Here is a 24,654-nt window from a genome sequence, read left to right on the forward strand (position 1 = left end):
TACTTTAGGTTGTTACAGATAAAATTCACCATTAAATGCATGTTATTGTAGATGTTATAGAGAACATTTTATGAGCATTCGGTTGGAAAAAAAAAACATATCCTCCACCATTATAGCCTATATTTAGGGTGACTAGATGTCCCTATTTACCCGGGGCAGTCCCAGTTTTGAGCCCTGTGTCCCCTGTCCAAGTAGTTTTATCCCAAACCGATGATTTATCCCAGTGATTAGATTTATCCCATAGTTTTGACCAATTTTAAACCAGCCAAAAGTAAAAAGTGTAATATATTGTAAAATGTTTTTGTCCAAATACAAAAAACTGGGCTTGTCACTTTGTATAGACTGATGATTCACTACCTATGATGAGTACTTCAAAGCTGGGACATGATCATGTTGTAACGTCGAGATGTTTAGGGCACTGTTTGTCCAGGAGAGGGCAGTATACTTTTGAAAATTGGTAGGTGTGAACAGGGTGGGAGCGTGAGCTTTTTCACTTATTTCTCTATATATTAACACAGTTCACTCTAAGCAAAAGTAAAATACTCCTTTCAAGATTACACATGGGTTCCTCTTTAAGAACTGCCCTTCCTAATATGGTCATACAGATAACTTCCCTTTGAGCTATGGGAGACTAGGCCTTCAGAAACCATTAAGTAACCAACCTGTTTTCTAAAGCAACAAACACCGTATTTTGGGATGTAATTCCTATTCTCCCAACCCACACTTCACGTACTAAATCTTTTGTTTCTTTCGCTTGCTATTTCATGGGACATTCCCACGTGTTTTTTGAGTTGAGCTTCATGAAACAAAAGAAAAGCTAAAGAGTTCATGGCGAAAATAAATTATGATGATGCTCTGTTGTTGCTAACATGCCTTGATATTCAATCTAATCGTTTACTATATTATTTAAGGTGTCACAGTTCACATAATCATAAATTTAACTTTTTTGTTTTGTGTACTGTACCTGTGACTGACCGTGACGCTCGTTTGGAATTTTCCATTTCCGGAAAAGGAAAGTCCGTGAAATGAAGAGACTTTACATCAAAATGTAAATACACTTAAAAGCAATATTACCATTTATTTAGTATACACCACATATATATATACTATTACCTTCTGTATTATGTTCTTTACTTATATCTAATTTAAGTTTACAATAAAAATGATCTACAGTTTCCCCTCTCAAAACTAGTGGTATGTTCCAGTACTGCTGTGGATTTGCCGTGACGCGCGGAGCTTTGGCCGTGTTTATGCGCAGGGAGACGGTGGGCACTGGAGAGATCTGTGGGCTAAACAAAAGGACTCACAAACTGAAGATAGACTACGATAAAGGTATTTTCACCACGCATAAAACGGGACATAAACGATTTTTTAGGAGACTGGTCGTGGTTGTGTTTTACTGGGTCTGAACGCCACATAACGGAATATCTGAATAGATGATGCTTACACAGCTAGCTTAATTTAGCAAAACATCTTTAACCGCTGATAACTACTCCCAGGGTCAATAGATGCTAACGATTACAAATATATCGTATCGAAATATAATTGTAGTGTATGTGTTAGTGACATCTGTATTCTTAAGGCATTAAAACATGTTAAAAAGTTGTATGTCGAGGACCCCTAACTAGCTAAGTTACTTCTTCGTAAATATTTAATTAACCAAATAACCTAGCATATCCAGCATATCTAACTACTAGTCTATATATCTTGCAATCTGGCGAATTAGTTTTAAAATGTGATCTTCTGTCATCACTGCATTCAAAGATATATTCATGTCACCACATTTTCTAAGCTGTTGTTTGTTTTTGTTCTCAGCACCAAAAGCTACAAGCCATTTTGTTTTGATGGTTTGGTTGTGTGGATTAATGGTTAAGTGTCCCTGGCTCATATCTATGCATATTCCCAAATGTTTAGATAGTAAAATATAAAATGACACGACCAGGGGAACTAGGGGGATTTTACAGACAATTGCAGATGTGGTATGATCATAAAATTTGGAATATCACCAGTAAAATATTTTCTTTTTGTTGACATTTTAATAAAGTTGGAAATGGAAAGCAGTGAGTTTCCAAAAAACTTATTCAATGACTTATTCCAAACCAACACATACAGTGTAGTACAGACCAGGGAGTACTTAAGAGTCAATGCACTTTTGTATAACATTGTATTTTTAGTTCTTTCTCTTTCTTTTTATACATTGGCCGTTTGTGTGATCAATTTGCCATGAATTGAGCACAATATTGTAGCTGGTGAGTTGTAGTCCTCCTGACCTTCTTGTATTGAATGCCCTATTTTAACCTGCGGTGTCAGCCTTCTACTTAAACCGAGATCTGCTTTGACCTTCATACTGCAGACAAAACCAGGCCACTATTTTGGCTTTCTACAGTTCTTCCAAGATTTTATTTACGCCAAACCATGTTCCACCAGAGAATGCCAAAATCTGCATTATTAATTGGTTTAGTGATAGCATGACCTGATTAATCAGAAAAAGCTTGAGGCACTGGTGCAAAAGCGATGTACACTCATACATGTTTCTTATCTCTCAGCAGAAGCATAATGGATGAAGAGGAGCAGTTTGTGAATATCGACCTGAATGATGACAATATATGCAGTGTTTGCAAGCTAGACACAGACACTGGGACCTTGTCATTTTGCCACATCTGCTTTGAACTCAGCATTGAAGGTAAGTGTTTAGGTGACTTAATACATTAATTGATCTGCAATATTGTTCATTCTGTAGAAGGACATTCAACATTATTAAGTGTCATTTTTAAACTTCTCTCATTTGATATTATGTAATGAGGTAGAGTTTTAGCAAAAATTTGGGCTAAATTCTGACTTGAACATGTAAATACTCCAACTATGATTTTTCTTACATTTGAGAGAAGGGAGAGAAGGATATGAATATGATCTGCTAAACTAGCACAAGAATCATATGCATTTCAGAACATATTTGTAAAGCTCTACACTAAATGGTTAGTCAATTTTAAATGTAATATTTAATTTGTTTGTTTAGATTCTTCTATTAGCTATATGATTCTAGCCTTGTGGTTTGGGACAACAATAGCTTAGTTCATGTTTGTCCTCAGATACAAAAGTTGGCAATTCGAATCCCGCTCTCGACATAAACATCATTGGTAGATTCACTGACCCACAGGTCGGCGGGGCGATTCCAGGTCCCGCAGATTAATACAGCCATTGTGTCCTTGGGCCAGACTTCCCTTGCCCCCATTGTCTGCTTACACACATTTAAGTGCTTTGAAGGTGGAAAAGTGATATTAAAAAATTTGACCATTTGATAATTGTGTTCCTTCAATTTTTGATTTTGATTGTAAATATTTATGCATTCCAATGAGGTGTTGCCTTTACTAATAGTAAAAAATGTTTCCTATTTTGGATTAAAATTTAAGTCTTTCATATCCACCATTTGCATACCCAATGTTATGACTCCAAAATATTTGTATCCGTTTAAAAAAGACCCACAGACACAGTTGTTGAGCTTAGAGAGCTATTTATTGAATTGTTTGGTCTTTTAGAGTAAATAGAGCACACTAAAGCTATTGAGTCCAAGCTCCTGGTTGTGTGTGTATCCTGTATAAGTGGTAGCGGCTGGTTCAAAAGGTTTTAACACCTGAAAGCTCTATTTGTCAACTGTATGTGAATTCCACACTAACTCAAACAGCCTAGGTTTACTCAGACAGCTCTAAAAATACTCATCTAATTGTGTCTTCCATTTGCACTAATCCGGCTGGCTGTTTATGTCCCTTTTTAATTTATTCAGAATGATGACCCAAGCCAGATTTTGTTGACTTATATCCATCAGTCCACCACATAATTTACACTAATGGCTGCAATCCTACCGATTTATATTCATATTTTTCTTCTATTCAAATGTGCAAATAAAGTGTCACTGATTCTAAGTGAAAGATGTGAGCATTGGGTTTCAAATCATCTCCAGTAGTAGTTATTTTGGATCATTGTAAACAACTCCAAGATCATTAACATTTGAGCAAAGTATAAATAGTATAGTATAAATATGAACTGATAAACTAATTCAAGAATTTTGTGCATTTGAGAACGATTTTGTAGAGGTCAAAAAAACTAAAGGGTCCACAGTTTTTAACAGGATATTTTGTAGTTTATAGCAGTCATTCTAATACCTTTTAATAATTGCATACTTTGATAACAGCACCTACTAAAATGGTGATTTTGATTTGATTGTGATATAGATATATCTATATATATATAGATATATTTATTGTTTATTCAGTCTCCAGCCTGATGTGTGGTACTACTCCAGCCCAAAAGCATGCGTTTGAAGTTTCATCTCTTAATTAACGTGCAGCCTGTTGGAAGGATGCTGGCATAATCAGGAGGGATTGTGTGAGTTTGTCTTTCATAGCTCAGTCCATTGATCCACAAAAGGCTTTTTATGCCAGGAAGAGAGGCATCTGTTTACCCATTCGCAGCATAATTATGTACCACTTAAAATACAGCGGTGCATAGCCGACTAAGAGCTCTCTAAGAGTGGTATATCATTTGGCTGGCAGCAGAAAGAAATACATTTGCATGAAAGATTTATATGGGACTGTTGAGATGCAGAGTACAGGAGCTTTTCACATAGAATGGTGGTTAATTGCTTTGCTGTGTGGGTGCAAGAAATGGGTTTACACTCCGGATTGTCTTTTTAAGAGCTAAACATGGTGGGCTGCCATGAGGCCTGTCATGATAATTACTATATCGACTTATCCTTCAATACACGACATATGGAACAACAGTTTTAGGGGTCAATATGTATCTTTCTTTGCAGTGCAGTGTTGCAACTCATATTTTTTCACAATATCGTACATTTGCAATAGTTTGTGGGGGATAATTCTGCTCATTCATGATTTGGTTTCAACATTATCGTTAAATATTGCACTTCAAAATGTGTTATTGTGACAGGCCTAGCTGTCACATTTTGTATTACAATACAAAATGTGAAACATTGAAATATGAAATACAATTGGTAATATACAAGTTTATCTGGAATACGATTTTGATCAGAGGCAGAACATCAAGTATTTCCACTCTAATTCAAGGCTCAGTTAAATGTGCTTACTGAAATTTTAGATGCAAATCTGACCAAGATTTATGCAGCAAAATATTTAAAGATGCACTCTGCAACTTGTCTGGTGGAAGGTACATCACCTGCTCATTTCCCCAGAGATGTTATTGCCTGAAATGTTCTACAGCATGGCATTAAAGACATCTACCTTGCACTTATTCATTACAGGTGTTTTTTTATGGCTAAAACATACCTTGAAAATATTCTTTCTTATTGTGAGGGTGGTCTCCACAGATCTGACCTGTAACTTGGCTCCATGGTGATAGTAGATAAGGTTAATGTCATACAGTGGAACAGTAAACAAAACAATAACCTTTCCATAGAGAAAAACAGATGGTGAACAGTCCCATAAAAACGTGGGCCCATATTAGACTATTCTCTGATCTCTGTTATAATGTTTTTCCTCATCACAAACATGCCTGGAGGTCTGTTTTTTTTCATTCACAGTTGTTTAACTCACAAACAGTACATGTTTAGGCTGACGTCTTTTAAACAGAAAACACTCTTTTCCACCTTGGGATGCCATGTGGTAATACAATACATAAGTGCTCCACTGTGTTTTTAAACTCCATACACCTTCAATAGAATCATTTGGATCATTATTTCAGCCACAGAGCATTTTGAGCTTTTGAGATGTAGACAAACTAATAATAAACAGCTCAAAGCATGTTTTTGAGGAGGTAACAGCATTCTAACATGGTTTAAAGCTCACAAGAGTCCATTTTACGGAGTATAGGACCTATAAATAGTATATTATCTACCAATCTATAGGCTGTTGTGGTGTTATTTTCAACGCAACGCTAAGCCTAATCAAAGTTTTAATTGAGAAGGGGGTTTACATATATATTGCTTAAAAATTTAGATGTTTTGACATTAGTTGATGCACAGGTTTGCTGCTGTTTTCTGTTCCCTGTCTGTGATCCTCTCTGGTTCCAGCTGCGCGGTGGTTATGTAACTGATCTGTGTCTGGTTTGAATGATGCTTCTGCTGCTTTTTTCCTCAGAGAGAGAGGGAGAGAGAGAAAGAGGGAATATAGGCTGCATATGGTGACTTAAAGCCTGAATAAGCCCAGACAACACAAGTGCCGTGCCAGCCAACTGCTCATGCTTGTGTCCCCACAATAGTTGCTCACTTTGTAGCGTTCTTCCATTCATTGCTTTCATGAATCATTATGTATGCTGAGTGACCACTGAGCATATGTGCAGAAATATGAACAAACATGCTACACTGTTGTGCTCTAGATCAAAGGATGTCAAAATAAATGCGTTTCCTTCTCCCAAAATGTGCTTTAACTGTTCTGCGCTTAAATTAACTTTTAAACTCACACCTGCACCTGTTTTTCATGTTTTATATGGACTTGTTTTGTTTGTTTTTCATTTCTATTGTACTTTGAGCAGGGCACCCATGAAAAAGAGATTCTAAATGCTCTCATTGGGTTTTAAAGAAAGAGATCAAAATCCACATAAAGTGAGCAAATAAACTTTTATGAAAATTAAGGATTCTACATTTGATATTTGGCATTTCCACCTCCCGTTACTTATGCAAATCTTCAAAATGCACATTGAAAATAAGGTGATAGAAATGCAACTAATGGCTGTGTTATAATAGATGGCGTAAAAGAGACTATAGCTCAACTTACAGCTAAACACACTAAGTGTTGGGCGTGTCACTTATGTTAGCACTCTTTCTGCAATTATAGTTTGTAACAAATAAAGTTATTTTGATTTCATGTTGTCAAGGAAATATTTCACTATTGATTTTAAATGCGTACAAATTTGATAACCTTTTTTCACTTTGCATAATATTACACTGGGTGATTCACATTTCTCACAGATCTCATTTCTGGATAAGATTTCGTTTAAGATTAACCTGACTGACACGAAAACCACAAAATCAGATGTGAGTAATTTTGAGAATGCATGCAACTGCAGTCACTGTCTACCTCCTGAATAAAATCCAACTTAAACCATAACGAGCACAGTTGTCTTTCAGTGCTTTCAGTGGACCTATCAAACAGAGCAAGCCATAGACCATAGGAAAATGGTTACAATGGTGCTTGTGTCTTCAAAATTCCTGTCAAATGGATGAAATAGATGAATCCAGACTTGTCAGAATGTTTACACATCTACAGCTGATAAAAACATCTTCAAATGTTGGACTGCACATACACACAATAGTGGATAATATAAAATCTCTTGTGTCCTGTGTGTATAGTAAACTGTGAACTGGCTGGTGTTGTGTTGTTGGATTGCATTGTTGTTTATTTGCAGCTCTGATATCATGGTTGGAGAGGACTGAAGCTGCAGACGGCTCAGAGCACAGTAAAATCAGACGTGTGGGCTTTGTTCTAGCACTTGCCTCAACAGGAAACCACTTCGGCCTCTTGGTGCCTTGAATTGCCTCATACAGAAACTGATCTTTTAAAATTTTGTAAGAAAACTCTTTCATATCGATCCTGTTCCTGAATTTACGGCACACTAGAGTTTTCCGCTAAACTTTGGGGTTATTTTTATGTTGAGCATTACGGGCTTTGAAAACAATTTCCTCTTGAAGTTACTGTTGCCTCATAGTCGTTTAGGGCAGACTGAAGCGTAGCACCGTCTTCTAATCTGTTTACATAATGCAGAGTTGTGCTGATTCTTGGTTGATGTTGTAGAGCTGGCCTTCTGGAAGTAAAAAAAACCAAAAAAACAACTACAGATGGAGCCTGGAACAGCGCTGTTGGTGCTGTTTTTAGTGCACTGCAGGGCCATAGAGTGCTCATATCAACCGCACATGAACTCTTCATCTTGAGGATCATAGACTTTTAATTATCACATGATGGTAGTGGTGCACTGACTGATGGGAGAATTTTGTACAGAGTTGAATGCTGCAGAATTGGATATTGTAAGTAAGCGTGTAGGCATAATTTACATTCCACTCCAAGGTGTAAATACAAATGCATGTTTATGTTTAAAACCTCAAACTAGATTATCCATTGTTGATTCTGGTTTCTTTTAGTGCAGTGTTTCAGAGACCTGCAAGACCTGAACCCAAAATAACCAGGCATGAAACCCGGGACCACAACCACCACCACCAACCATATTAAGGAATTGACACTTTTACTTATTTTTGAGAGCAAAAAAGTTGACCACTATAATAATCCTTGTTTTCAGTGTTTTCAAAGTGTTGTTATTATCTATGAAGAGTAGTTCTGAGCCTGCCATACAGTGTTTCCATTTATACAAGAGACTCTGTATAAATGGAAACACTCCCCCACCCCCCACCTAAAATAAACTGGACTATATATTGCAATGTTTCCCATTAATACAGGAGACTACAGTGGACCTCCATAGCCTGGACTATATTGGCAAAACAAAACTAGACAATGCTGCTCATTGGATTATGATAAACTTTTAAAAGAGATGACACTGATAAAAAATGACTGGTTGAAGATTAAATATAAGCAGAAAGTGATATTTATTAAATTATTCAAATAAAAATGATTTGTACCGCCATAACAATAACCGTATCTATGGGAAACACTGATATTTGGCTTAACAAAATTAGACTTTGTTGCTCATAGTATTATAAAAAATGAAAAATTAAATATATGCAGTAAGTGACATTTATACTGCACAAATTTAATGAAATGAAATGGAATAAAAAATAATTATAACATATAACATAATAATTGTACCACCATAACAAATACGTGAAATCTATGTGACCTATGTGAAAAACTGTCATACATGTACCACAAGCTTCTTCTCTGCAGTTCTAGTTTAATTTCGAACTTTTATGGACCTGGCTTATACCTGTTGGTGCTTGTAAAGCCAGAGCTTGTCTTATTGTTGTATGTAGTATGTCTGTACAAACACGGCATTTCTCAGTTACCCAGAATGCCCCGGGGTTCTGTACTTTTGTCCTTAAAGTCTCTGCCAGTTAACATAGTGCCTTGTTTTGGCTTATGCAGCTGTGTTTTGTTAGCAGCGGTTAACAGGTGGTTGGAGTTCACATGTTGGCTACGACTGTCTGAGGGCTCCAGCGCTTTCTGTGGCAGTTAATAGAATGTACTCTGGAACCTTTACCACGGTGCATTGATAGTATTAGCACCACTGACCTCTGTCCCACATATCCCGGCTGTTAGCTGCAGGCCCTCATCTCTGCTTCAACCCAAGTGAGGCGTGTTTGGACGACTGTGTCAGTTTCCAATCCTGAACAGGTGGACAGACTTACTATATTATAGGCCTGTTATGATAATTATTATATCGACTTATTGTTGTATATGAAAGCTGGAAAAATATTTCTCATGTGTACTTTTTCTTTGCATTACTGTTATTTTTTTTACTATATTATAAGATTTAAGCTGTGCAAAGTTTTGAATGAATGAATAACTTCAACTCATAACAGATGCAAATACACTAAAGTTTTTCATTCTGCTGTTTATTTATTGCATCTCATGATTTTTTAACTATATTGTAGATTTAGATTATTTTTTGTGGCTTAAATCTGCTCTTGGGTTAGTGTGTCAGTGGCATAAATGAGTTTCAATATTGTCTTTTATCTTATCGTCTACATTTCCTTCAGCAATGTATGGCACTTCAAAATGGTTTACCATGACAGGGCTACTATATCATATATCAAAAGACAGAACAAGGTCCAATGCATGTGTGGTAGACCAGAGACTGTCAAGTTAAAAATAAAACTTTTTGACTAGTGGTCTCAGCTCACAACATATGAGCATATTAAAATCATCAGCAATAACAAAACAATCATGTTGAAGCCCTATTACAAAGTCTGTGATCTCCTGAATGAAATCTTAATGCACAAAAGACAGGCACATTTCAAGATGAGGTTAGACCAAGTGAAGGTTAGAGTGCAGTATTCAGTAGAGTTTATCCATTTATATTCAATTCAGTTCAATTCATTTTTAACAGTGGTCCACATTATATAAGGCGCACACACACACACACATATACATGTAGCGTATACACATGCACATTTACACACTCAAGCTTCATTCATACTACATGCACAGGTGTATACTATACACATACTTTCTATTTACATATGTATCCCACTATATAAGTGACAACAGAGAGTGAAAACATGGACATCCTAAGAAGCTGTGTAAGCTAATGAAATGGGGTCCATCACCACTGTATAAACTAAAACTATTTGATGGCTTGGGAGATGGCTTTGTTTTACTTTACATATTTTCTTTCTTTTTTTTTTTTTAAAGAATTTTGTACCAAAGAAAGTAAAAAACAGACGAGAAAGTGTATATGTTTGTGTAAGTGTGTGTGTTCTACAATTTATTTTATTATTATTAAATGGGATTCTAACATAAAGTAAATAAAATAAAAAAAATAAAAAACTTAAATTAAATATGTCTGTGTGGAATTAATTGACTCTTAAATTGTTTCAAAGACATGACCCAAAAGAGTTGTTGAGTTTGTGTTTGTCTCCATTGCTTGAAGTCAACAGATGTTATCTCAGGAAGTCTGTTGAAGTTTTCACACTGACTGAAATTGCCCATAGCTCGGTGATCCAGCCATTCTGTGTTTGCATACAGTTTGTATGGACAAAGTGTGTCAAGTCAAATGACTGTCACAACACTGGTCACAAACTTAATGTTAGCAGCTATTTTTAACCTGATAAGTTTGCCTCACTCTTCAGTTCTTCTTTTTCTTCTACAATATGAAAGCCCAAGGGGTTCAAAGGTATAAACCCAGAACAGCCTGTAATGCATATCTTGCAGACGTGGTTCAGACCAAACTGACTGAGGGAGCATCCTAGTTTCAAAAGGGTGAAAATATAATAGTTCTCCATTTATTTAACTTGTCTCAAATTTGGCTGCAAACACTTTTGAGTAGGGTTGCATGCACTGCCCGTCATAATACCAAATTTTGAAGTGCGATATATCTTTGAGGTAAATATAGACGATAAACAATAATATAAATCAAACCATAAAGCAGAATTATCCCCTAAAAAGTCTTCTAAATGTACAGTATTGTCAAAAAATATGAGCTGCAACACTTTAGTACTTAGTTTGTTTCTGTAATGAGTCATAGAAGTTTATAATTCAACTTTCTACAGCTCAAATCTCCTTGTAGAAAAGGAATATAACCAACATTTTCCCTCTACAGCAAAGAAAACGTGCCCATGATAAATCTTATGCACTGAAAAATAAGTTGATATAGTAATTATCGGGACAGGCTTAGTCTCGGCCGGGCCTGGTTTCTTAACATTAAACAGTTGACACCATTACATAATCCCTTTATCATCAGCCATGCTCGAACAACATCGATCCATGACAATCTTGATTTGCAAGTTTATGTAAGAGCAAGGTTAAAATACTTTCACCGTAGCAACACACACTTGCCAGAATCAGTTAAACTCCACCCTCACACATGTTCCTCTTTTACTGTTTACATTCAGATCTGAGCAGCCCCTTTGCTGTTCTTTGTTAATCTGTAGTGTGTCTTTGAGTGTAACGACAGAACACCACCGACTCGCCTCTAATGAATAGTCTGTGTGTCCATGAATGACAGTGCTTTAAGCTGCTTACCCACAGTGAGGTCTTTGGCTGGTGGTGCATTGCCCTGGTTCCGGCCCAATGCTTTTTTTGTTCAGCTAGTGCTAATCGGTGATGTATTCTGTTTAAAGACCAGACTAAAGAGATTTGAATGGCAAAAATAGAAAGTTCCAGAAATGAATAGTAAAAAATGAATACGAACTCTCACTGCAGACTCTTTTGTGTAATTAATAGCTTAACTAAGTCTGACACATAAGCGGATAAATATAACAAGCAAGCTCCCAGTTGTGTCATATATTTAAACAATTACAGCTTGTGGTTATTAGAAAAGTGTTGGTGAGCTTTGTTTATTTTAGATCAGTGGTAATTTATTTTTATTAAGTGAAGTACAGATACAAGGGCAAAAAATACTCAAGAAGATGTTTTTTTTCATGTGATACTTTTACTTTTTAAATTTTTAAAAGGGTAAGATAGTATTGTGCACAGATTTTAGACTTTAGATGTAATAAAGCTTCAAATGTATGTGTTTTTGTTAAAGATTTTTGCTGACTTTTGTTCAGTAGAAGCAGTTTTTTTTTCCCTAGCTAGTTTGCTCAAATTATGAACGTGTTGAAAATAAACCCTCAAGCTTTTCAGCAGGTCTCAAACAATAATAATAAATACTTTAACTTTTAAGTCCAGTTCAGAAATGTAGTGAAGTTGAAAGTACAGATACCTGCTCTCAAATGTAGTAAAGTAAAAGTAAAAAGTATCCACTTTAAAATTGACTTAAGTACAGATGCCTACCTGTACTTGTACTTCGTTACATTCCACCACAGTTAAAATTAAATTAAAGTTGTTGACTGAAGCACTGAAGTACTCCAGGGAAGTTCTTTTATATGAGGGTGTGTAATCCCCAAAGTTCAAGTTGAAACATGTACTTTCTGTTGAGGTATGTGGACTGTTGATTTGAAAATATGTTAAACTTGGCTTGTGTTTGCCAGAGGTTGAGTTTAGAAAAAGGTCTTGCCCGCTGAAATACCTCGGTTCAGGAGGTTATTATCGGTTACTATGAAAACAACTTCCTTTTATTTTCATTCTGAATAATGGGTGTGTACAGATGGTGTATTTAGAGCATTGCATAACTGTGTGAATCATTGTAAACAAAACCTAAATCTTGTTCCATACCTTTTTTAATATAGACCTTTGTCAAATGGTCTTCAATTTTTTGTCCCCCAGAGCCATTTGACGTAATAACTTCCAAGATCTGGCATAAAAGGGTTCACTTCTGTATGTTTAAAAAAATGAAATCATGATTATTCAGATGATTATACACCAGCACAATGTTGTGCTTAAACAGATTAAATCAAAGTAGGAAACATTATAATTGGCATATAGCCAGCCGGGTGTGGCTTTTTCTCTTAAACACTTGTGGTGCAATGGCATACTTGGGTGATTTTTCATTTATTTATTTTTTTTCCCCGTGATTGATTTTTTTGTAAATGAAGACTTCATTTACAAAAAGCCAAATGAATTTTACTGCTATCAAAATATTATTCCATCCATTCTTGATTAAAATCCATTATAAATTAGGCCTGTCACTCTACTATTCTACTATATCGACTTATTCAATATCTGGAACAACATTTTTTTTAAACCACAAAAAATATCTACAATATTGTTAAAATATCATGAGCTGCAATAAAGAAACAGCAGAAGCAAACACTTAAGTAGTTAGTTTTCATGTGTAATGAGTCATAGAAGTTATTAATTCAACCTTTTATGGTTTAAATCTCATAAGATAGCCAAAAACTAACCTTTTCCAGTAATGCAAAGAAACTGTACACACGGTAAATATTGACCCCAAAAATATACAGTTCCAGCTTTCATATACTGAATGATAAGTTGATATAGTAATTACCGTGTCAGGCCTACATGTTGCTGTACTGTGTTTATGTAATTATTGACCTGAATGTCTTTGTTTCTTGCAATACAGGTGTTTCTTCCGCCACTCTTTTGCACTCCAAATCCTTACGTGGCCACAGAGACTGCTTCGAGAAGTGTCACCTCATCGCCAACCAGAAGCTGTCCCATTCTAAGGTGTCCCGAAGTGCCTACGAGGGCATGAAGCTAGCCCTCAGCCAGAAACTGAACCGAATCATCCAGTACGCCCAGAACAAAGACCCCAATGTGCCCAACAGAAGAGGGGCCAAACTGTTTTGTTACAGTCACCAAGGCGACCGCAAGCTTCTGCCACAGACAGACGCTCAGGTGCCCCGCTACGCCCCCCACTGGGACACCAGGAAAACTACAGGACTGCCCGATTACACCATGGGCATGTTGAATACAGTGGAGGAGCTTGGGCTGTTGCAAGAGACGGAGACAGCGGTCTGGTCCAATAATGGCAGAAAAGGTCTTCATAATAATGCAACATGTGGAGGAGGAGGACAGCACAGACACCACGGCCACAACAGAGATGAATGTAATTATTATCATTTATTTGTATATCTATTTTTTATCTGTTTAATCTGTTTAATTCACATTGTGCTAAAGAAAGTGGTTGCATACTACAAAATTAATTTTAAACTTAAGTATATGAATTGGGCGAGGCGATATGACATTATTGAAAATTATTCACAATTTGTTTTCTCATATTAATCAGTCCTGATTTTAAATTTCAAATTTTGTCTTCTTAAAATATTAATTTCCCCGGTCAAATTTCATCTCCCAAAATCTAATCTCTTCTCCAAACCACATATTTTTACAGACAGAGGATTGGCTGTAGATCTCTCCGTTAAATACCCAAACTTATCATTTACAATTAGAGATAATCCTGGACAACAATATATGTATTACGGCTGTGGAATTAATACAATTTAAATCTCGATTCTGTATTTGTACCCCTACATCTTGTAAACATACAATACAACCACTCTGTAAGAAATGTTGTTGTTTTAATGTCCTTTCTAGTTTGCGTCACCTTTTTATATATTCAGTTTCATCTTTCATATCAAGGGGCTCTTTTAACTCTAAGCAATTATTTGTTGAAAGGCATCAGACAAAACAGTGATGTAAGACCGCATTCACTCTTGCGCGGCTTGTCCTTCATACTAGTTTTTTCTAAACTCTCTCTGGGAGGGGGGGTAATTTTTCTCTAGCCTTAAAATATGTCCTTGGTGATCTCTCTCTAATATTAAACTTGTTTGTAGCTTGCATAAAACAACAGATAGTGAATAAATGTGTTTTTCAGGAATAGTAGCACTTCAGTTGATTTAATCACATATTATTTGTTGAATATAAATGTAGCTTGTTGTCTACATTTTTTTTTTTAATCATAATACCATGTGTAACACAGTGTGATTTTGTGATCCCAATATATTACAGGTTGTTTTTAGACTAAGGTGGAAAATTTTAGACTCCACTTTAGTTTGAAGGTACTATACCGAATGACAGTATTTCCCTCTTTCCCTCCCTCTTGGGATATTGTATAGTAGAAATCAATATGGGGTTTTGGGGGTTTTGATCCTGATTGTTACAATACAGAGGAACCGATAAGAGCTGATAAACTTTGCCGATATTTTCGGGCCAATATATAGGTCTGATCAATACTGATCATTTTAATTATAGAATAAGAAATGACTACAAACTCATCCACAGCCCTGTTTTATTACAAAGTGGATAAGAGAGTGGCACAGTCATGTTTTGTACAGTGTCCTCTTCACATTAAAGTGTTCAAATAAAGCTTTATGTGGATTATTCAGGCATCTGGTCGGCCTAAACAAAATACCGACCTGGACTGCAGATTTAAGGCCAATGGGCGATATACTAAAAAGTGCCAATATCAGCCAATCGATAGATATCTGTCTATCTGTATTGCATAGCATATGTGTTTAAATCAAATGTGGCAAAAACACAGGTTTCACACCACTATTGCTAATCTCTATTCAACCTTGTTTACTTGTATCATTCTGGTCCTTGAGTAAAGAATTGTATTGATAATTGTGTAATATTTTTTGATAACATCCCATTCTCTTAAAAACACTCTTGTGTTTTTAGTGACTAAAATGAGCATGGATGAGCTTCACCAGATAAATGGCCAACTCCTCATACAGATTCAGAGTAAGTTCTTGATTTTTGTAATAATGTGTCCAGTTAAGAGAAGAACATGGCAAGTATTTATAGGTGTACTGTGTAACTTTTCTCGTGGGGAGTCTGCAGGTTGTTTCTCTCCACTGAAATATCATTTTGCTGGAATGTCCCACAGTATGGCATCAAACTTGTTCGTTTTGCATGTTTTCAATAACAGGTGATTTATTGTGCAAAAATACCTTGAAAAACATGTATTCTTACTGTGGGCAGGGTCACCTCTCCACAGATCTGACCTGTAATTTGTGGCCTTATGACATCACCTGCTTGTCTGCATGGAGACAGCTATGTTTGATATGATACTGTGGAACATTGTGCACAAAAATATCACCCGGTGGTGGACCCTCCAACAGAAAAGTGATATAGTGCACCTTCCAGTTATTATGACTGATTCTCTTATTGAGCTTATCGACTTTTTAAAGTTTTGTGTGTACCTTGACCTTGTCCAAAGTGCTGACTGTAATGCTCCCTCCTTCTCTTCCCCACAGAGGTCTTCGAGGAGCTGACGGAGGCTGTACAGGAGAAAGACTCACTGGCGTCAGAGTTGCATGTGCGCCATATTGCTATTGAGCAGCTGTTTAAGAACTGTGCCAAGCTGCCCTGGCTGCAGATTAGCAGGGCTGGAGTGAAGGCCAGCAGTGCAGGTCCTGGAGAGTGAGGGGCACACACAGGACTGTGGAAAAGACACGTCTCATCCACAGGGGGCACTAGCAGTGGTCAGAAATGAGTTTGGATTTCTATTGAAACTGAGCAGTGGTTAGCTTTTGAAAGATTAAGCCTGTGTTTGTGTGGCAATGTGGATGATAATGTAAGACTTTATTGGCTGTTCACTATTGCTGCAGCTGGTTGCCCCCATGTGAGCAACAACACCTTTCATATTTTGTCGTTCAAAACTGTCATCAGTCAGTTAACGAATTAACATTTACTGTTTAGAGCCCGATAATATTAGACACAAAGAAATAACGGTAGGTAGCTCTGCAGTTATGGGCTGACACATCAGTGACCTGAAAATGTGTTGTGTTTTAAACTGACATCAATGTGTGAAACTGGATACCGATGATTTCAATAATCATATGCATTTCTCCCCAATAATACTACAGTATATGACTGATTTTTATAACTAGTCAGACCAACGGAGGTAGATGCAAATTCTGTGAATGTTATAGTTTGTGGTAAAATACTGAAAGTATTCTCTGAAACCACATTGGTGCATAATGATTATAGTTTTTAGAGGTGAAAATGCTTGAAATGTTACACTTTTATTTCTTCTCAGATTGAAAAAATATTTGTATTGGTTTGTGAGGTCTTATTGCAAAACTGTTTTAAAAAGGCAAAGCTGTCTAGCCAAAGCATTTTATTTAATATTTGTATTATTTTTCAAATGAAAATGGTTTCCAAACAGAAAATGTTCTAGTTAGTTTGTGACTCTTGAAGATTTGGTATTATGTGAAAGATATTCTGAAGTGCATTTGCTTTTTGGGTTATTTAAATGTCTTAAAGTTAGATCAAAGTTGTTAAAGCAATACAAATGTGTTCTTATCTGCGCCTCTGATGTAAGAGGCTCAAGTTATTTGTAGTTTTGACAGTTATTTGTTAGAAACCCTATGCAAGAATGTGATCAGTGTCCAGAAGCCTTAAGTAGAATATATTCTCTGAATTCAGAGCTACACAAGTGTAATAAGCTGCGGAGACAAAGGTGTTGTATATAATCACATTTTAAGATAAAGTTGGCTTTGTTCTCTCTTCTAGTCTCTTTATAAGAGATTCATGTGTATGACCCCTTTCGGGTCAAACAATTGACTCCATTTAAACATGTTTTTTAAACTTTGTATTTAGTTTGAGTGTTTGAATTTTAAAAGTATAGTTAATTTTGTCAGTGTTCAAACCCTATTCATAAGTGTTATGTATACACGGCTCAACAGCAAAGCTTTACTTGCCTTTTGTTACTCTTCTCTACAATATTGTTTTATTTTCTTTACAGGTGTTTTTACTTTTGCAAAGACTGCATGTCTGTGTGGAAGTGCAAGAGTTGTATTTATTCTATGCTGATGGACAAGTTACAACCTGTGTGAAATGTGCTCAAGTGACTTTGTTTTATTTCAATAAAAACTTAAGTTTAAGTCGGTGTTTCTTTCAACTATTTATTTTGAGGTAGGCAGGTATATGACGCCACCTTGTGGTCAGTAATAGATTGTGTCTAATATGCTCAAAACATTCTGAAGGGATTACATTTGAAATGTAACCATAATATTACTTTTATATCTTCATATATTTAATAAGTTAAATAAAGTTGTCTCAGTTGGGTTTAACATGCGCGGTGGGCCACACAGCTCATCTACAACGTGCACATGCAGCGTGTGCGTGAGTCATAATATGAGTCACATGATCACAATCTTGAATCCTGATTGCACGTCAAAACTCTCGCTCAGCCAATCAGAGTCGTGAAGGGGCGGGGTTACAGACGCTCTCTCTTTGTGTGAAGTTCCATTGATGATTGTCATGCGCCAACGAAGTATAGCGACAAGAGCGCGGATACTGTTCAAGCTATGTCAACAAGGTATGTCGATTTTTGAACGATAACGTGGGCAAATTATTGGCATTAATATATAATATTCAATATATATAAACGTGAATTGTGTTTATGTGTTGCCAACATATCATTCGGCTGGTTAGTGCTAGCATAATATATAGCTGTAATATTCATAAAGTGACAAAAACATGTTTGAAAGTACTGGACCATTGTGTATTAGTACGCGGCCAATTTTATATATTAAATTCTGGTGAAATATTGGTGTATCTTTTTTGCGTTTGAGTTTTGGAGTTGTTTGACAGCGTGGTCTACCCGGAACTGGTGCGTCACAGCCCGCCTTCTGGAACAACTGTCAGCCCTAGAGACTGTTACTTACAAATGAAGACAAAATATTTAAATAAAAATATCTTTTAAAACAGCATTTAGTTACTATTAGCAACCACAAATATTAGCAAGATCCCCAGTGATCAGGAGGAACTTTATAAACTAAATATGTAAGTATCAGGAAAGTGAATAGCATAGTTTTATACTTGGTATCTTAAAATACTGAAATGTAAAATGATTTTGGGGCTTTTTCATCAGGGTTGTTTTTGTCGCTATGCAGATGCAGGAAGATGTAAACTATACTAAGGAGTGGTGTTGTGTTGTTACAGAAACTGTCCAATGTGAAGAAGATTATCTAAAAAATGAAGCAGGAAATTGCAGTCGTGATATTTTTTCTAAAAGGTTATCTAAAAAAAAGCCATCATGATTCTAAAAAGATTGACCTTTTTGTTGAGAGACTGGCTGTCGCACTCCAAGATAAATTCAAGGGGCACTGGTATCCTGACAATCCCTCCAAAGGCCAGGCATACAGGTAATGTCATATTGTAGCCTATATTATTGGATCTTGATGGTGAATGGACAAAAAATGAAACATAACAAGGCATTTGTGTTTCATTCCAGGTGTATAAGGATAAATAAATGTCACAGGCAGGACCCAGAGATTTTTCAAGCTTGTCAGGAAAGTGGGATTCAGTACCAAGATCTTAAACTGCCAGATGAGCTAACATTATGGGTGGATCCTGGTGAAGTTTGTTGCAGGTGAGATTGTTTTTTTAAGTCTTATGGGTTTATTTCAACTATTTGCTGTGTTTCTCATTAATATGGGAGACTGTGAATACTCCCCTGTAGTCTAAAACAAGCTAAGCAGTAAATTAGTAAAAAAAATATTTACTTTTTGCCTTTTGTATTATCATAAATATAAAGAAGTAACATTATTTAATCTTTTAAACAGATCATTTTGATTAGTAGAAGTGATAGGTTTGATAATAAGTTGCCTGTAATAAGTGCCTGTGCCACCATAGCCTAGCAAGAGAGAAATATATTTATATCCATCTGTGGGAAACACTGGATTTGGTTTTCATGGTTTCTTATTTTCTTTATTTTAGATATGAGGAGTTTAGACATTTCTTCTCTTTGGCAACATTGTCCAAAGATGAGGATGAAAAAGAAGTTGCAAAGAAGGTGACCAAAGCCCTGGAGAGAGTAACATCCGACTACCACTCAGGCACGTCTTCTGATGAGGAGACTTCACGAAAATCCCCTTTCACAATATCAAACCGCTACTGTAATCCCAAGGTACAGTTATTTCTATTTGATCTGATTATTGTCATTTCCTTCTGACACTAAAACCCCATTCACACATGCAGCTTGACCTGGGAATTTACCTGCATTTTGTCAGAACACAGTAATGTGTGAATAAAGCCAGAACTGTTTTCTCTGCATTTTTAGCTTGGAATTTGCAAGGTAAATTATTGGGAAAATTCCCTATGCCACTACTTGGTTTCCATAATCATTCTGAGATTGGTTTCCATGGTGACATGCTTGGTTTCCAGGGTTGGTTCCATGAGCTTGGTTACTAAAAATCTTGCCTAGTTTTTTCCTAGTTTTGAGGGGGGTACTGCTGAGTGTTCTGACATTTTATATCCGGCAATTTACTGCAAACTACGATGTGTGATTGGGGCTTAATAATGCCAATAAAATATACTTATTCCATTGTATTTGTCAGATCCTCTCAGTCTTTAACATAGACTGAAGCTCCACCTCTTTTCCCAGGCATTTAGCTAGCTAGACAGGCTGTCTTTGAGTTTTATTGTTCTTTTCCTATGTTCCTGTGTTGTGTGTTGACTTTTATGTTAAGCACTTGGGTCAGCTGAAGTTGTGCTATATAAATATACTTGAATTGAATTTGTTCCATAGGCAAATAATTGGGCTCAGTATCATTCCCGAAGGATGGAGAGGATGGGAAGTGGTAACATGTTTCCAAGACCTCACCACATGTCCAGACCTCGTCACAGACCTGTGCCAAGCCACTTAATAAGGCAACATCTGTGGGCCCAGGCTGCACAGAGACAACACCATGGATACTGGGGAGCGCAGCCAAACTTTCATCAGTACTACTAAAAAGTCCTGCTGATAGTCTTGGCTATTAAACCTTGAAAACTCTAAAATGACTGACCAATGCTTTTATAAATAGATGTTTATACTAATATTTTTAATCTTGATAACAGTTTTTGCACTTTAGACAATTTGTTAGAGTTTGCAAAATCACTTTTATAGGAAGATATAGTTTTAGTCCTACACATGTAGCCATAACGTACTGTATTTTTACAATGGTGAAATGTTATTTATATATTACTTTTCCCTATGAGGTAATAGTTTATTTATTCATGGTTTTAGATTTCAAGGCTTAAATGTATGTTTTAGTGAAAAGAATTCCCTGGGATCATGATATTGGTCTTGAAAGTACTGATTCTGTACATTAAAATCTGTCTCTGCTTACACTATGTGAAGAACTTGTGAAGTAAATATTTAAGGGTTTGTAATTGCTGTATTGTTGATGTGGCATACATTTCCTGTAATTGGTGCTGTATCAATTTTTATGTATTACATGAAAGCCTTTTTGCACAATCAATATTTAACAAGATCAGTAAAATTGTTGTCTGAATGGCTTTGTATTTTGTGTTTTAATTTTGTTATTTGTGACAGATTTAAGTATGTGTAGGGATGTAGTGACAACAATAGGAACATGTTTTATTCATACATTTCTATACTTGGCAATTGGAATGAATTAATAATGTATGGGTAATAGATGACAGCCTGCTTCTCTTTAGAATAAAATATAGTTGTGAATGTAGACTATAATGTGATATGGACTTGATATTATAGTGTAGTGGTTCTCAAAATGATGAGAGTGTGGCAAATGAAGATTCCTCTGCAGTTTGAATCTTTGCTGTATTTATCAAAATTATTTATTTTGTCCTTTGGGTTTAAGAAGAAGAAGAATTTTATCGATCATGTAATTCTATTTTAGACATGGTCTGGTTATAGACCTGGTTTGGATCTGGAGGTAAATAACTTCTGAGGTAGTACTTGGTGTCAAAAGTTTTAAAACTACAGTTATAGAGTATTGTTGCACTTAATCTCTATGACAGGACTGTCCACACTGGCACAAATTTGGCCCTCAGATCTGCTTATTTGTCCCTGATGAACCTAGGTCAGGATGACCAGATTTTCAAAATTAAAAGATGGGACACACCTGAGTTGGGATGGTTGGTATTAATCAAGTGAAAAGAGTGCGTAACATTTCCCATTCTCGACTAACTTGTGGGTCAGTATAAAATTTGAGGGACGTCTCTATGTTCAACAGAGTGCTTTTTTTGCCGTATTATGCAAATTTTCAAGCACGGTGGTTTTCTGTGTTGTAGCTAAACAAATGACAATATATTTCCCTTTTTTCTGTTGGCGGGGATCAGATTAGATTCGTAAAAAAAAAAAAAAATAAGGACACCTTGGACGGTCTTGTATAACAAACATGGACATGAAACAAAGGGCTCAAAACTGACTGTCCTGGGTAAATAGGGACGTCTGATCATTCTAACGTAGGCAGTACATTTTACTAAAAATTTCAGTATTTCTTGTATTACTCTATAATCTTATCATGTGCTGTTCCAAGCCTATTAAAAGCACAAGCGCTCTGTCAAAGCTGTTAAATGCACCTGTCTCACTGAATCGACCACCTCTGCCCTTCTCCTCATCACCAGCAGATGGCAGCGTTGCCTCTCGTCAGTGCGCGGTCTGTCACGTGACCCGTGTGTGCGCGCTCCCCTGGCTCCGGCGTGCCCGCTCCCGGTGCACCTGCAGAGAGTAGAGCGGAGAGGGTGGAGAGAGAGGAGTGGAGTTTGGATGCTTCAGTCGAGCCACATCACCGCTCACGAATCTACAAAACTTGCTGGTTAAGTTTGTGAACAGGCGCTGGAGTAGCAGACACAGAAATGGAGCTTTTGACGATGCGCTTCGGCTGCATGGTGCTATCATGCGTTATTGGTAAGTTTTTAAACGGCTACTTTTGAATACTTTTCCCTAACCGTCGTCCTCGTGCGCGGTGGTAACCATGGACTGACTACCCGGATCTATGGAATTATCCTCGAGCGAAGGTCACTTGACAAAAACTCAAAACAAAAGCTAGATAAGGTCTTTTAAGCGGCATTATTACAATTTTAACGTTATATTCTGCTATCTGGCACAGTAGGAACCCCTATTTCTAGTTTGTTGATCCGATATTCCAACGTAAAACTCCCCTGTAACGTTTCAAGTTTGTTTTCCTCACAACGTTACAGCGTAAGCAGGATTTTTACCGACTGCCACTTGAGTTTTCACAAACGCTTGATCCGCTTTTAAAACCTGTGGCTGATGCACTTGAAATCTGCTTGTGTCTGCCATCTGCCTGTACCAACACAGAGCCCCAAATACTGTAGCATATAAAAATAGTTAAGCCTTATAATATGTGATTTTTCTAACCATTTAAAAGTAGTAAACACCTGTTTACCCTCCATGTCTAATCTAATTAAGCGTGTTTTCCTTTTTAACGTGATCTAGTGAGTATAACTTAAAATGTAGGTTTCATTTCGTGCGTTTGTAGTCTAAGTATTTCTTTTACTTTGCTGTATTATTCACCTATGTCCTTTGAATTAGGCGTGACTATCTCCCTCTCTGGAATTTCGACTGAAACTGTCCAATCGCTCCTCCCACTATGAACAATGATGTGAAACTTTTTACTCTGTTCTATTTTTCCAGTGGTTCCAAATTGCCTTCCCATAGATTTTCCATAGAATGCTCTGATTGGCAGACACAGATCCCAGGATAGGACAGTGGCATTCCTGTGTGCTGATTAGTAAAAGCTTTTGTATAGAGCAAAGCCTTTGTTTTGTGTCTCCTAAACCCTCTCGGATGAAAAAGGGGCACTCGTGGTATATGGTTGGCGAGACGGTGTGTAGTGTAGTTGTCTTTTGTTTCTAGATTCACATGGTTGTGTACACTTTGAGGCTCATTACCATCTTAAAGGCATCATGGCCCTGTCATTTGGGGGCTGTTCCACTTCAGCACACAGGAACAATATTTGCCAGACTCATAACGTTTTGTTCTGATGTGGTACAACATCGCATTAACCTCCGCTTAATGACAAAGCATTTGAGCAGTTTCTGTCTTCAGCTCGTCTCCCCTGATGTGCGCTCAAGTTTATGTAGTCCCGCTGCACAAATGATGGGAATTTAACAATTATAATTCATAAAAAACTTTGCCATTTTGCCACTAGTGTAGTTCTTCTGTTTAGTCATGTTGAAAGATTATATTTTCACAGTCCATATTGTCAGGGAGAGCAATCAGTGTGAGCGTGTGAAAAATGAATATACTGAACTTAAAAGTATTTAGATTGGGAGAAAATCTCTTGATATTATAATAATGTTACTTTATTATTCAATAATCTGTCATTTTACATATAGAATGTGTCAAAGTTACTTCAAAAATATAGTAGAATTTATTGTGTTTATAATAAAAACAAAGTTCAGTCAAAGTTGTTTTTAAAGATGTAAGTTTTGACGCTGCATTTCTTTATATAAACAATAGTGTAGGTTGTGGGGTTATGGCCTTCATTGTAGCAGTGTTCTGAAATCTACACCTCTAATATTAATGTCACAACAACTAGGCCTGTTCTTGGCAGTTGCAGGAAATTTCCCCCAAAAAATCCCATTTTTGTTACAGTGTCTGTATCAGTAAAGAATTCCCGTCATGGCCATCTGTTCTAATCACTCATTTTTGTTTAACGATTACCTTACGTTCGTCAGTAATTTATAAATGTTTTCCTTTGTTGCTGTTTCAACACGAAACTTACCTTGTCCTGGCCTTACATCCTGCTCTCTACTTTTGAGAGGAAGAGGTAGAAGCAATACCTCAAACCCAAGACAAACAAACCTGGTGCCCTATCAGCAGGCCCTGAATGCAGTTACCTGATAAGCCTCAGAGCAAAGGCCCTGACCAGAGCCCGTTGCCTGG

The 24,654-nt window shown here is 36.6% G+C and overlaps 3 protein-coding genes across 4 annotated transcripts in view; all 3 read left to right on the plus strand.

Annotated features, from left to right (window-relative positions):
- Positions 1–1,182: 1,182 nt before the first annotated feature.
- c14h21orf91 (chromosome 14 C21orf91 homolog) lies at positions 1,183–17,872 on the plus strand. Of its 2 annotated transcripts, none has more exons than XM_033978856.2 (5): positions 1,183–1,332; positions 2,547–2,683; positions 13,603–14,088; positions 15,663–15,725; positions 16,241–17,872. In XM_033978856.2, the coding sequence occupies exons 2-5, from the start codon at positions 2,557–2,559 to the stop codon at positions 16,408–16,410; spliced, it is 846 nt and encodes a 281-aa protein (XP_033834747.1). In that variant the 5' UTR covers positions 1,183–1,332; positions 2,547–2,556; the 3' UTR covers positions 16,411–17,872. The 2 variants fall into 2 exon arrangements, with proteins under 2 accessions (XP_033834747.1, XP_033834746.1); XM_033978855.2 differs by having other exon boundaries at positions 2,550–2,683.
- Positions 17,873–18,258: 386 nt separating this feature from the next.
- btg3 (B-cell translocation gene 3) lies at positions 18,259–21,254 on the plus strand. Its single transcript, XM_033978492.2, has 5 exons — positions 18,259–18,309; positions 18,936–19,138; positions 19,228–19,365; positions 19,713–19,902; positions 20,524–21,254. The coding sequence occupies exons 2-5, from the start codon at positions 18,969–18,971 to the stop codon at positions 20,725–20,727; spliced, it is 702 nt and encodes a 233-aa protein (XP_033834383.1). The 5' UTR covers positions 18,259–18,309; positions 18,936–18,968; the 3' UTR covers positions 20,728–21,254.
- Positions 21,255–22,457: 1,203 nt separating this feature from the next.
- Positions 22,458–24,654, plus strand: part of cxadr (CXADR Ig-like cell adhesion molecule) — a 42,580-nt gene continuing 40,383 nt past the window's right edge. The window contains exon 1 of the mRNA XM_033978707.2: positions 22,458–22,650. Within this exon, the coding sequence (XP_033834598.1) occupies positions 22,599–22,650 (52 nt within the window). The 5' untranslated portion in view covers positions 22,458–22,598. The remainder of the gene's footprint in view (positions 22,651–24,654) is intronic.

The sequence above is a fragment of the Periophthalmus magnuspinnatus genome, chromosome 14 (assembly GCF_009829125.3).
Source record: "Periophthalmus magnuspinnatus isolate fPerMag1 chromosome 14, fPerMag1.2.pri, whole genome shotgun sequence".
Classification (NCBI taxonomy): Eukaryota; Metazoa; Chordata; class Actinopteri; order Gobiiformes; family Gobiidae; genus Periophthalmus; species Periophthalmus magnuspinnatus.

Bases quoted from the DNA above. Each gene is read 5' to 3' on its own strand.
- c14h21orf91 (XM_033978856.2), top strand. From the start codon at position 2,557: ATGGATGAAGAGGAGCAGTTTGTGAATATCGACCTGAATGATGACAAT. The intron at 2,684-13,602 runs GTAAGTGTTTAG...CTTGCAATACAG, and splicing joins CTTTGAACTCAGCATTGAAG to GTGTTTCTTCCGCCACTCTT. The intron at 14,089-15,662 runs GTAATTATTATC...TTGTGTTTTTAG, and splicing joins CGGCCACAACAGAGATGAAT to TGACTAAAATGAGCATGGAT.
- btg3 (XM_033978492.2), top strand. From the start codon at position 18,969: ATGAAGCAGGAAATTGCAGTCGTGATATTTTTTCTAAAAGGTTATCTA. The intron at 19,139-19,227 runs GTAATGTCATAT...GTTTCATTCCAG, and splicing joins TCCAAAGGCCAGGCATACAG to GTGTATAAGGATAAATAAAT. The intron at 19,903-20,523 runs GTACAGTTATTT...TTTGTTCCATAG, and splicing joins ACCGCTACTGTAATCCCAAG to GCAAATAATTGGGCTCAGTA.